General features: G+C 37.8%; 1 protein-coding gene across 2 annotated transcripts in view; it reads right to left on the minus strand.

Moving 5' to 3' along the window:
* The window catches only part of glra1 (glycine receptor, alpha 1), a 95539-nt gene that overhangs the window by 6192 nt on the left and 74339 nt on the right, over positions 1-15008 (minus strand). For both annotated transcript variants that reach the window (XM_067457821.1, XM_067457820.1), the window contains one exon: positions 13774-13920. In XM_067457821.1, the coding sequence (XP_067313922.1) occupies positions 13774-13920 (147 nt within the window). The remainder of the gene's footprint in view (positions 1-13773; positions 13921-15008) is intronic.

Here is a 15008-nt window from a genome sequence, read left to right on the forward strand (position 1 = left end):
GGAGCCATTTCTGCATGTTTTGCGCATGGGGGATGGGAGATTACACTCAGCTCGCAGGGAGAGCTCAGCAGGCAGCTGCAGGCACTCATTTAAACGGAGCTATGGTGAGCAATGTAAGTGTTTTAACTTCTCAAATTAATTTCTATGAAAGTTAAGCTTGCAAAGGCATGAACTGAAAAGCGCCAGACTGAACTCGCGTTGTGAATGTATGCGGCGAGTGTAGTCGCGATTACCTCAGCTCTCATCACGAGCTCATTTCTCTCACTCCTGCAGTTAGTGTTCAGTGCTGTGATACTCGCACGGTGACTCACTCATATTTAACAGACACGTTCAGGTTTTAATTGTAGTGTCTTCAACTCAGTCACAGTAATCCAGTAGGTGGCTTTGGGAATGGCCTAACAGGGCAGCGAAGCATTCTGGGAATTGTAGTTTTTTATCCCCATGAGACAAAAATACATTTTCTGTCTTTTCTCAGTCTAGAAGGCACCAAATTCAAAAATAATTTCACCTTTCTACTACATTGATGACCCAGTTTAAATACAGATTCATCTTCCCAGCGCTGAAGTACCCCTTTAAAGGGTTAGTTCACCCAAAAATGAAAGTGTATGAAAGCGTATGGAAGTGTATGCACACTATACTGTCCATGTCCAGAAAGGTAATAAAAACGTCATCAAAGTAGTCCATATGTGACATCAGTCCTAAAAGTTCTGAACAGTTCAAGAAAGTTCTAGGAAGTGCTACTTGCTTAATGTTTGTTAAAAATGTTTGTTATATGGTTGTTTTAAAAAAGTTAATTGATTCATGATACAGGAAATCTTTTATTTGAAAAACAGTTGAAATTAACCATAGTCCGTCAAGTAAAGTCAACTTTATTTAGGTAGCGCTTTTACAATCATGATTGTTTCAAAGCAGCTTCACAATGTTAAACAGGACAATATTAGCCTGACAAGCCAGACCCACATCAAGATGTTTGGTCTGGAAACTCACCATACACAGGGCTCAATCTGAGGGGCGGGATAAATGGTTGTCTTTCAAACTCCCTCTGCACGCGATAGGATAGCGCTACACCAACCAGAGCAACGACGGTAAAACAGAGCTTGTTGATAGATTAAACATTCACCGTATCCGGTCGGCTAAACTCCGAACATATCTTCCCTTTTTAAGAATGACTTCAGTGCCACTCTTTGTTCTTTTCTCAGCGAAAACCTTAACTCCAAGTCTTCCATAATCGCAGTCAAAGCTGATTCGAAAGACCGCCGCCGTTCGCCAGTTTCTGTGTTTACTAGACAACAGAAGCACGCAAACGCAACTTTTATATGGATATTTAGTTGAATAAATTACATCCAAATTTTAGTGTCCCCAACGGAGCATGCCAAGCCAAAGGCAGCAGTGACAAGGAAACAAAACTCCATCAGGGCATGATGGAGAAAAATAAACCTTGGGAGAAACCAGGCTCAGTTTGGGTGCCAGTTCTCCTCTGGCCTATTAGAGTTTACTCTGGCCTATTTAGTGTTTACGCGTTTTGAATAAGGAATTTGCTAAGAGGGACTACAGACTTCGTCAGTAACATGAAACTTAGCAGTAGCAGTGTTGGGCAAGTTAGTGAAAATTTGTAATTAGTTAAAGTTACAAGTTACTTTATTTTATAAAGTAATTCCTTTTCAGGGTGCTGGAGGGTTCATGGGAGTTTGCCCAACCAGTCCACATGTGTTTTGTGGATTTGGATAAGGCATTCAACTGTGTTCCTCGTGGCACCCTGTGGAGTGTGCTCTGGGAGTATGGGGTCCGTCCGGGGCCCCCTGCTTAGGGCTGTGGTTCTCAGTCGGAAAAAGGGTGTGGAAACACTTCAGGTTGGTGGAAAGTTCCTGCCTCAAGTGGAGGAGTTCAAGTATCTTGGGGTCTTGTTCACAGGTGAGGGGAGGATGGAACGGGAGATTGACAGACAGTTCGGTGCAGCATTTGCAGTAATGCGGGCGATGTACCGATCTGTCATGGCGAAGAAGGAGCTGAGCTATAAGGTGAAGCTCTCGTTTACCGGTCACTCTACTTCCTACTCTCACCATGAGCTGTGGGTCATGACCGAAAGGACAAGATCCCAGACACAGGTGGTTGAAATGAGCTTTCTCCACAGGGTGGCTGGGCACTCCCTTAGAGATAGGGTGATAAGCTCGTTCACCTGGGAAGAGCTCAGAGTAGAGCCTTTGCTCTTTCACATTGAGAGAAGCCAGTTGAGCCAGTTCCCAGCGAGGTGTACCGGGCACGTCCCACCAGAAGGAGGCCCCAGGGAAGACCTAGGATACACTAGAGGGAATATGTCTCCCAGCTGGCCTGGGAACGCCTCGGGTTCCCCTGGAGGAGCTGGAGGAAGTGGCTAGGGAGAGGGAAGTCTGGGCGTCTCCGTGACCCGGCCCCGGATACGCGGAAGAGGATGGATGGATGGATGGATGGATAGATGACTTTACCAATTACTCTATAACAATAGTAATTAGTTACTAGGGAAAGTAACTTTTTAGTTAATTGTGTCTGCTTTTTAAATGTAAATATGAACAGTAGTGAACAGTCAAAAACAATAAACAATTTTTAGACCTATTTATTGTCATCAACAGGGCAACAGGCCTCCAAAACAAGCAGTAGTGCGGTGTCTAGTGTCCACCACCAGCAGCAGCAGCTAGCGTTCCTTCAGCGCAGCTGGGAGAGTTATGGCCTTTTTACATCTGCTGATTTCATTTGTTTTCTCTGACCAGATATCTATCCGAATTTGAAAAGACCAGAAGACTGTTTAAAGCTACACTGTGTAATATTTTCCCCCATCTAGCGGTGTAAAGGTATATGACAATCAAGTGAATATTAGTTTCTGTTCCTCTCAGTTCCGATTTCGTTTTAACTCCTACGGTGGGCGATTTAGTCCAAGATCAACATGGCTTCCAATTCGACCTCGTTCATGACTGCCATCGAGTGTTACAACGCGAAAAGCGAAGCTTGAATTTATGGGTATGTCCCTCTTTGGCTAATGTACTTTCAAGATGGAGGGGCAACATGGCGACCGGCATTCGAACCCCTCACCCGTATGTATTTTCAATGGCATGTTATAAACTTAAGAAAATACTTTATTACTTTAAAGAAGTAAATATACATTAATGAGCACATATTTTTGAAAGAACTAAGTGTTTTTAGCTAAGAATAAACTAAAAAAGTTACACAGTGTAGCTTTAAACCACATATGTAAATTTGACTCCTGGCAAATTAATAAAAAAAATAAACGTGTGTGAGTATGTTACCGATGTGGTAGTCAGATATGACGCACAACTGCGACACACGTCGCCACAAAAGAGTGAAGCAAGCCAACACGCAAACCACCGCAATGAAAACTGAAAGTAAGTCTTAGATGCTCAAACAAAATTATCTTCATTAAATCTAATGAGACTAAATTATCTTACTGGTGCTTAGGTCTCTCTCTCTATTTTGCGGTCTTTGATCTTGAAATAAGCTGATAAGAAGATGGATCTGGAATCTTTTGTTGCTTTATTTCGTTGACGTGAACTCCGTTAAAAGTGTATATATCGCGGGAATTGAAGATCAGATTTATATTTATTTTTCAGAGAGGTGTAGCCTAAAGTAAAATAACCAGATTTTTTTTTTTTTGTGTGTAGATTGTGTAGACTGCTTTGTTTGCGAGCACCTATACGATCAGCCTAACTCAACTTCAAAATCAAATCAAAAAAGTTTATACTGTGTTGGTGATAATAGGCTAAACATTTAAATTTGTAATGCTCTAAGTGTTTTTCAGTTTTTTGTAAAATATTTTTTATTATTGGCAAGACAAGCCCAGTGTTGATCTGAGAGTTAAAGCATTGGGTTAACTCACTGTTGGCCGCTGGCTGCTTCGTCGTCACGTTAAAAAAAGAAACACTTTAATTTAACAAGCAAAAAAAAAAAACATTTTGTTCCAAACATTTTTCTAAATTACCTTAATCAAGAAACAAAACAAAATATAACTACTTTGACATTAAAAACGAAACTGAACTATGTTAATGATTGCAACAATGTGTAATAAGGAGGATTTAAAAAAAACACTGGCCGGGCTAGGGCTTAGATTTGAGTTTCTTATCTGCAATCGTAACGTAATGAACAAATTAAAATTTTAGTAATTGTAATTGTGTTACTTGACTAAAAAAAATATTTAGTTACATGCAAGTTACTGCTAAAAGTAGTGGAATTATAGTAACTTTGTAGCGCGTTACTCCCAACACTGATCACTAGTATGCTTGTGGTCACCCTCCCTTTCAAAGCACATAAAGAACCTACCGGGGCCGACACAGGAAGAAAAAATTATGTCCCACGCCGGATGGGGCCCACGGCGGATCAAGATTGAAAAGACTTATTCTATCTAAGGTATTAAAAGTGTGTATAAAATGTAATTCTTTATACACCACTGAAAACATTGATGAACAAAAGAATGCTGAATTTTTTGTTGGCCATAGAACTTTTTTTTTATCGCATTAATCCAAATGCCATTGTGAAAATCGTATTGGTTTTTTGTTGAGGGGACCAGACAGATACCAATTTCCAGACTGGACTACAAAAGTATGTCATCACTGCAGCTCCCAGCTTGGAATTCTCAGCACGGTTGGCTAACACTACTACAGTGTGTAGTGAAAGGATTGCTCACTTGTCTGTTGCCTGGCAATTTATATATATATATATATATATATATATATATATATATATATATATATATATATATATATATATATATATATATATATATACACATACATATACATACATACATACCCACACACACACACACACACACACACGCACACGCACACGCACACACACACACAATTATCTGTACTTAAACTTTTTTTTATCACTCTTTACAGATAATTATATATATCCATATCAGCATGGAATGAAGCGATTAAGCAATGAGAATGGTTGGTCCCGACTGTGGAAAAGCAGCCTAAGTAAAGGTGTGAGTGGTTTTTAGCATGTTGCTATAGAGTTTCTTGGGTCTTACGGGTGGTTGCTTACTGACTCAAGTCAAAAGAGCTCATCCAAATGTCATATTTTGGTCCCAACATGTGTCTCAGGTCTCTTCTTCAATTTTAGAAATGTAATCCTCTCCTGAACAGCTCACATGATTTGAGTTGTCAATCATGTCTGGAGCACAAGCAGTAAGCAGTACAAGACATGCTGAAGTTAAATACTTGCTGTTAGAGGTTTGTTACACCAATAATCCCTATAACTATATCAACACCAGTAATAAACCCCAACAGGGTGATCAGGAAGCATAGTTGACAGGTCTTGTGTCATGTCTTGTGGTCTTGTTGTTTTTTTTTGGTAATAATTTAGTTCAACTTCAATTCACATTTATTTAGCGCTTCACAATACATATTTCAAAGCAGATTTACATAAATCTGCATGTGACTACATTACAATTTAGAGTTATACTGTTAATAATGACTGTGAATTATTATACTTTTTGATGACTACTTAAAATAAGTCAATCAATATTTCATGTTTATTCATATATTGCTTCACTGTAAAAAATAATCATTTTATGGAAAATAACACTATTTTTACAATATTTTCTTGTAATTTTGAATTAAGTTTAAAACTATGTAAAATTACAAACAATATCTGCAAATAAACAGTTTGACTGTTATTTAGGGATTATAATGACAAATGACAGTAATTCTCATTTTTTTATACAGTAAAATCACTGTATTATTATACAGGATTTTCTCTGTTTTCATAAGTAACATAGAAGTTAATGTAAAATTACAAAGAATATCTGTAAATTAATAACGACCATTATTTTAAGGATTATATCATTAATGACAAATGACAGTAATTCTTGTTTTTTTATACAGGAAAATTACTGTATTATTTATACAGTATTTTTCTGTTTTCATAAATAACATACAAATTCATGTAAAATTACAAACAATATCTGTAAATTAATAATTTGACCATTATTTTAAGGATTATATCATTAATGACAAATTACAGTAATTCTTTTTTTTATATATACAAGAAAATTACTGTATTATTTATAAAGTATTTTTCTGTTTTCATAAATGGTAAATGGACTGCATTTATATAGCGCTTTTAACAGACCCTAAGGCCATCCAAAGTGCTTTACATTTTGCCTCACATTCACCCATTCATACACCGACGGCGATGTCAGCCATGTAAGTAGCCATGCAGCTCGTCGGGAGCAGCTGGGGTTAGGTGTCCTGCTTATGGACACTTCGACACTTGGTCAGGTGGAACCGGGGATTGAACCACCAACCTTTCGGTTTGTAGACAACCTAGATGAACCACTGAGCCACTGCCATACTACTTAAAATAAGTCTATTATTTTAAAATTACAAACAATATCTGTAAATTAAAGGTCCTGTTTTTCGTGTGTTTTTGAAGCCTTGATTGTGTTTACAGTGTGCAATTTAGCAGGATTCGCTCAGTGTCTAAAACTGAAGAAAGGGCCGATTCCAACCGTATTCCTGCAAGCAGTAAGTAGTGATTTTATCGAACCCATTTCAGATTGAATCGAAAGTTTCTTAGTAAGATAACTTTACGATAATATCCCCTGTGTTGTCTAGACCAGCCTTTCTCAAAGTGGATCACGTTCATTCAAATGTGCTTTCGCGTTGGCTTGCACTGAGCCAGAGACAGGCGCGCTCAGAGCTGTCATATATCACAACTTTTCAGTGTTTTAAGCCACATAATGTTTATTTTAGGTTTCAAACATACACGTACTAAAAACAATACATTTAGAGTTTGTAAAATACACAATGATGAAAAATGAAGAGGCAATAATAATCCTTTCCATTATAATTAGTTTTATTCATATCAGATACACATTGTGTAAGTAACTTTAAAGTTTACTCTATTTTTCTCCCAGTTCACCTGCCACTTACTTTTATGTTTACTACTACTGTTTAGTTGCTTACAGATCGTATTATGATTATTTTGCAGCGGGTAAGTAGTAAACATGACCCTATTTTGAGAGACTTCTACATTACTTTGTTTGGCTAAATAAATCAACTTTTAAATCAGTACTCTACTGTCAAACTATAATGTTACTGTAAAAACAACATATTTACACGTTCCGTTATTCAAAGTTGAAAAGCTATCATTGTAAAATCATTGCCATGACGGATGGTATATGTGTTAGCTGTCATTGAGCAGCAGTCTAGGGGTTGTAAATGGACCTGTAAAACTGTGTCTGGACAAATTTTGACCTTAAATAAGCCACATACCATCTATTTAGATATTAGAGAACAGTTTAACATATTGTTTCAAATCATTCTAGGGCACCTTTAAATGTTATGTCTGAAATTAAATTACCGTGGGAAAACCTGGATGTGTCATTCTGTGCATTTGTTCATAAAGGGGCAGCAGCTTAATAAACTAATAACTACTCCCCTTTTAAGGGCTTTTCAGTGAATCAATGTCTTTTTATTTCTTTCTTTTAAGGATCCAGCTGATTGGAGATTTGGAAGAGAAATGCTCTTTATCTGCTGTGTCTGTCCTCTGGTGCAGGATCATGGACCTTCGGTTGTATGTTTTGATTTATTTTTCTTATTACACTATATTGTGTGGATTCTCAATTAAAAGGTAAATGTTTGTCCACACATATATTATCAGAGCTATATGGAGTCCACGGGGGTCAGTTGAAAATTGAGGAAAACCATAAAAAACTGATTAAGGAAAATACAAGCTAAAATTCAAAGCTAACAGTAAACAGCACAAATTGTTATTTTGAAGATATCATGGTATTATAAGGAGATTTTTGTTTTTCAATAAACTGTAATAATAGGATAAGAAATAACAGTTTTTTTTTTTTTTTTTGCCCTGGTCAGCCGATACTATTAAAAAATATTTGCATGCTGAATTATAGACTGACAAATCAGACTCAAGTATTCAAGAGTTGCGTAATAAGCAACAACAAAAGACTGCAGTACTTTGCAGCAAAATACAGTCCAGTGCCAAGTCCACTCAACACCTCTGGCTCTATTAAACTCTCCAGAGCTGCAATATAATTCAGGCTGCACCAAACCAAATAAACCAACACGGATCAGCCTCTACTCTGCACCTTTGCCACCACAACTGAAGACGACCAGCCGGAGTGCGACAGTAACTTACTTATCTCTTACTTATTGTCTATGCTTATATGCATAGACAATCCACACTCTTATGAACGGCAGCTGCAGCGCTCAGAGTTTCCTACGAGCGATCTGCCTCGCATTACAATCAACCCTAACGAGGTGATTACTCTCCATCAATAGGCTACTCACTAACACGCGCTTGTCATTGTTAGGCAAAGCAAAGACATCTGCAGTCCAGAGGTCACACTGCTTCACCCAGTTATTAATACAGCTTTGTCAGGCCATGCAGTCTGGCTGAGGGGCATTCTGATAGTCAGCTTTAATCTGCAATACCCACGTTGTGTAGCAATAAACTGGACAGGTTGCTGTAAATTATTTATCTATTAAATAATTTACCTATTAATCCAAAATACTATAAAAGGTACATTGTATTAATGAATGAGAGCGAAATTACAGTCTATTTTAATAAATGTTTCATCATTTGCCCTGAATTTAATAAATAAGCTTTAATAAATAATATAGCAGACAAACTGCGATGGAGCGATCATTTGCATTGCACATAAACCACTTTGTGAGAGATGCGGCTTTTTTTATATACTGTTGTCTGAGGTCAACTAATAATGTTTGTTTGGGTTTTACATTCAAAAACATCATAAATAATAAGTAATAGGCTATTTTCTACACTGGTTTTGAGGCTCTCTCCTGTATGCTGGGTTTTGATGAGCGTGCCGCACTGGAGACTTAAGTAAACGCCCATGGCTAGGTTTGGATAAGATTTGCATATTTAATGTGCTTCAGATCCCCTGTCAGTTCAGTTCACATGAGGGAGGGATTGTTTTGAAAGCGGCATCAGGAATGATTCTCTCGATTACAGGGCTTGTAAACATCTTTATCAAACAAACGCAATGATTTGTTTCTCATCCACCCGCAATTGATTGAAATATTATTTTTTTATTACTTGGCCCGCCCGATCGGTGAATACAAGCGCGAACCAGGGTCTGAAAGAAGCTTATGCAGCGACTGTGTTCTTTCACAATATCTTGCTATCTTCTTTGGCATGTTTATTGCTGCTGGCAACGTGGCAACGTGAACGTCCAAACAGCTCCATGAGTCGCTGGGCGGGGCTACTGAATTACACATGCTTATTATACTGTAGAGGCAGTGTTTGTCAGTCGATGACGTCAAAATGCGAATACGATCGCTTTCTGGGCCTGGTGTGTATAAAAGCTTTTCTTTGACTAACAAGGAAGTTTTCAGCTCTGAAACATAAATAATATTCTTATATTACCATGACCTTTTATATATCAAAAGCTCAAAGTAAAGTTGATTTCTCAATTCATCACCCCTTTAATGGTTTCTATAGCCATGGCGTCGTCATGATTTTATTAAGAGGTGAATCAATTCAGGTAGGATACCAGTGAAGGCCTAGGTTTGAAATGCACGGCCCACCACTGAAAATTATTATTTAAAAAAATACATTGAAATAAATGTGAACATATAATATAAATTAACCTTAACTCACAGTGGGTCTGTCTTTAATGGTTTATTGTAAAGTTATTGTTAAAAATTAGCCTGACGTGGTCATACTCAATTCTAATCAGAATATGAGTCTGAAACTGCTCCATTGGGCTGTGATTATGAGGCGTGTTTCAACTGAACCAGGAAAGGCCTTAATTGGATAGACCTACAACCAATCAGAGCAACGAAGCAACGTCAATAGAGCTCAACTGCACTGTGTTGTCAAGTCCGCGTTTTTTTCCCGCAGGTTGTTTTCTATGTCCGCGGGTTGAAGTGAAGTCCTATTATGTGATATATAGACCCATGAATGCGAATTTCAGCAGGCAATCTTGCCAAAATAACACACATTTTTACCCCCCAAACACCATTTTTTTCGGAGAACCCCCCGCGAAGCTACTGTTTAGAAAAAACTTGCCAACCCTGTCTGCATGCACACTGGAACAAACAGTCTTTGCCGGTGTTGTAAAAAAATAATAATACACAGAGTACTTACCCAACATGATCATCATTTTTGAGAGAAATTGTGAAGGTGAATGCATATACAAACAAGCTCTCCGTTTAAGATTTGAACAAATATAATCCAAGCCCCTTTGATGATGTGCATGATTACATTACTGTTTATCATCTGTCAGTCATCGTCTAAAGCCCGCCCTGATGATTTCATTGGTCCGAACAGTTTCTGTTCGGGGATAATTACTCCTCTATGGAGCAAGGCCAGACCGAACTGCCCGACCTAAAAAATGTATGGGCGGGACTAAGTTCGGCTGGCATCCAGGCTAGTTAAAAATCAGTCCCTCTATAAAGAAAATGAATGGAATTTTTACTTCAGGAACCCGACTGGTGCACTCTAGACACTTTACTATCCCATGAGGCCAGGGAAGAGGATTTGTGAAGGGCAGGGAAGCAACACAGTTGAATGTCCAGATTTCAGTCATATTACATCCATTCATGCTATATAGAACATACAATTGCAACGTATTTACTCATTCAAAATAAGTACCTACTTATGTTTTGTTTTTGAGGCACCCAGTAGCTAGTTATCTTATTTTATCTAAGTGAGACTAAGGTGTGAGTGGCAAGTCAGATTCAGGTTGCACACTGTGCACTACCTGCCACACTATCATTTATTTTTAAATCCGGATTTTTAAATCCAATTTTTATTTATTCAGGACAGCAATCTCTTGCTCTGGTGCCGTTCCAATCATTGCTGAGCACATATCTCACTGCACTGTCCAGCAGGGGGAATCCTCTTTCTACACCCGAAACCTCTCAGAGGCATATGCAGAAGGAGGAGGAGGAGGTCGATAAGCTCCCATGGTAATGCTGGAGAGTTGTTTTATTGTGTAGTGCAGGGAGGTGACAGCTCCGGGCTGCAGTGCAGAGAGCAGGCACTGACTGATAGCCCCAGTGAGGCAGAATGAAGGGCTGAACCCCAGCCGTGGATCACTGTAGCTGGGGAGTTTCATTAACCAGGGGGTTATAATGATAATGCAGCCAACCTACTGCTGTGCTGCACCTCCTGAAATGAAAAACACTCCATATACACACAAATATTTAATCATGCAACCATGGTCACATGCCATTACATGGAGTCTCTTGCTTGGAGAGCTATCTGAGAGTGTTCCTGTAAATGGCTATGCAAAGCCGTGATGCCAAAAACAGATGGAAAAATATTTTAAAATATGAATCAAATCCACCAATGAAATATGTAGATATTCAAATGTTTGGGGTCAGTATAAAAAAAGATATGCACAGATGCATAAAAAGATTAGATCACAAAAGACAGTGAAGCATTTTATATTGGTTTTTTGTAAAAAAAAAAAAAATGCAGTTTTTTTTACATTTTAAACATTCTACTCATTAAAAAAAATGGAAAAAAATGTATCACGGTTTTCACAAAAAATATTAAGAACTGTAATATTCAGCATTGCATTGTAATATTCAGATTCTTATCAGAATATGAGTCTAATACTGCTCCATTGGGCTGTAATTATGTGGTGTTTCTCAGTCGAACCAGGAAAGAAAATGCCTCTGCACTCAGAAAAACAGAGTAAGTGACAAATGTTGAGCAATGCATAGTTATGAACAGAACTCACATGCATGGACACTGGAAGAAGTAGATGATGATGGGAGTAAACAATCCTTGCTAGTGTTGTAAAAGAATTTAAGGATACACAGAGTACTTTCTAACACAATCATAATTTGAGAGAAATAGTAAAGGTTAATGCATACACAAAAAATTCTCCGTTTAGGATTAGAACAAATTCAACCTATGTGCTCTTTGGGGATGTGGATGATTATGTTACTGTTGATCATCATCATATAAAATTCACCCCCTACAATCTGATCGATCGAAGAGGTTGACCAATCACAACACACTGTTTCAACAGACCTAACAAAGCACCTTGTGCTTTTTGTCCAAATAAAGAGCTTTTTTTTCAATAGTCAATGAACTAAGATGATTTTTGCCCCCAGAATGGCGTAGTTATTTACCAGCATTGGCAAACAAGCCAAACCCTTAATGCTTGGGTTGTGAACTTATTGGATGGAAATCTGTAGCATTTATCACAAACAGCTGGATTTACAGTTTGCACCATTTGCCCTTGGCGTCTGAATGGTGGAAGGACTGCTATCAGCGAGGGCTGCGTAGTCGGTCTCTGTGGATTTACCTGTATAGGGCTAAAGGGAACCAGAGACTAATCTCACTGTACCCATTACATGCAGCCCAAAGGCAAACTGAGGATTACAACGGAGGGATTCAGGATTTATTCTGAGCTTTCTGAGATACTTGAAATATTTCTTCATGCCAACTCACATTACTCTATGAATGGAAGGAGCATTAATGTTTCAACTTCAACTCACATTATGCTGGTTTCAGTCTCAGTATGTTAAAGTCAGGCGAGCAGATCAATCCAGCTCCCTCAAATATAACTCCCCCCTTCTGAATGACCCCATTATTAAAACAGTTTTAAAATGTTACAAAATGTTTCTATTTCAAATAAATGCTGTTCTTTTGAACTTTCAATTGATCAAAGAATCCTGAAATAAATGTATCATGGTTTCCACAAAAATATGAAGCAAATAAACATATTAGAATGATTTCTGAAGGATCATGTGACTTCAGAAGAAGGTCATTGCCATCACAGGAATAAATTACATTATAAAATACAATACAATAGAAACATTTTGTTACCGTTTTATCAAACAAATGGGGTCTTTGTGTACATTAGACCATTCAAAAAGTAGCGGCCAATTAACAGTGGTGTGTGTGTGTGTGTGTTTGTCGGGGGGATTTGTGTTCCTCTGCCCCTTTAAAAGTGCCCTTTTCGATCGCACCGCAGTGCCCCCGCGAATGCGATTTCTACTGAGGGTCTTCATTAGTTTATGGCCTCTGTTATACAGTCATTTCGAATACGTTATTATATAGACATGTTAAAGGAAAGTAACTGGTTTGCGAAAAGAATAGCGTTTGCTTTTATATTATTAGCAACAAAAAGGCAAAAAATAAGCTATAATAATTTACTGTCAACGTTTAGCTAATACACATCTATATTGTTAAAACAAATCTCTGAATATCCAATAAACATTTCATTTAAATCTTTGATTTTAAAATATGCTGTGCTATGCCTATATTCAGCTGACCACATATAATTTACCAATGTCATATTAATGTAATTTACCCAGTGCTATATGTAAAATTAATGCTACTTTGTCTGCATTTGAAACAAATATAATTACCATTGTTCCCAAATTTACCAGATTAGAGTGTTTACTTCCTTTTTATTTATATATTTAAAAAAAATGTATTTGTGAGAAATACTGTAATATGATTGCAGAATCATAAGAAAAATAAGAAGTTGACTTCTAAAGTATAAGTGTGTTTATTTGAAATATTTTTTAAATATATTTATTTTCATATGTCAAATGTATTAAATATTAATTAAAATAAATATATAAATTATGTATATATTGGCTTTATATCGGCCATTGATCACCCTGCTCTTAAAGATATCGGCCATCAAAAAAAACAATGTTGGTCAACCACTACTCAAAAACATTAAAAAAATCTCTCCAACTGTGCAATATTGCATCTACAGGGCTTGTAGATAAAGCTTGCTTGTACTGTAGGGCTTACCTTAAGATGCCTTCTCCTCCTGTGGAAACGCAGCAGCTCCTTGTGTTGGCGTGCAATGAAGTTGACGGCCGCATACTCAAGCAGGGCAGAGAAGACAAAGAGAAGGCACACTGCCATCCAAATGTCAATGGCTTTCACATACGAGACCTGTAGCAAGACAGAAATCACCAGGATTGGCAATGAGCTACGAAGAAGAACTCTGAGTCACCACCTCCCTCAAAGTTCACTCACTGAGTCACTCGCTTAGCTCAAGTGCTCAGAACGTTCTAGTTAAGAAAGTCGTAAAATATGCCCATTATAGCTAACAATACCTTTCATCTGAAATCCAGAGAGATAAAAGGACTGTTCTGCCAAGACTGAGATAGGGATCAAAGTTTTAATTAATAAAATATGTACATTTTAAGAATTTAGTCTTAGCAGTGCATCACCTGAGTCTTTATGCATGTTTTTTATTTATTTATATTTTTTGTGTGATCGCTTTTAGATCGTGGCCCGGTCTCTATGCATAGAGGCAATTGAAGTGTGCTCGGGGAGACGTGCTGAGAGCTGCTTCTTTGGCCTGGAAAAGAGCTGGGCTGCCAGCCCGACCGCTTGGCTGAGAGTCACTTTATTTGACAAGCCAGTGACCAAAGTGGTTATGGAGTTTAGGTGGTATTACAAAGTGCACGGTTCACAAAGCATTGTTGAAATGACGGGAGCGCGCTGGGGTGAGACAGCGCTGATGAAATACTCCACTCTGATCTTCACCGCTAATCTCAAATGCCTTTATGAAAATGGCTCCCTTTCTTTAATTTAAATCTTTATAATTATTTCCATCAATAACACCTACTATCATCAAAACCGAATAGTCTTTGGAGCTTTAGCCAAGAGACAAAGTTGTGTTTTTAGATAAAGGTAGCAGCCGTCCAAGGACATGGCTTTAGTACTGAGATTAAAAACATGGCGTTTTTGCATGATCAGTATCAAAACCTGCATGATCAGTATTGCAATGAGAAGACTCAAAATCATCTGCCAAATATCAAAACTGGAAATAATCTCCCAAGACTTCATTTAAAAAAAAAAAAAAATGAAAAAAACGTTCATTTCATAAATCCAGCTAGAGGTTTTCATGTCAAGCATGACAACCTATTTAAACCTGATAGGCTGCGTGTGCCAAGTCATGATGCATGTAAATGATGATCAGCAGCATCTCAAACTACAGCAATATCCTGTCTCATCTTAGCACTGCATGTAAG

Source organism: Pseudorasbora parva, chromosome 11 (assembly GCF_024679245.1).
Source record: "Pseudorasbora parva isolate DD20220531a chromosome 11, ASM2467924v1, whole genome shotgun sequence".
Classification (NCBI taxonomy): Eukaryota; Metazoa; Chordata; class Actinopteri; order Cypriniformes; family Gobionidae; genus Pseudorasbora; species Pseudorasbora parva.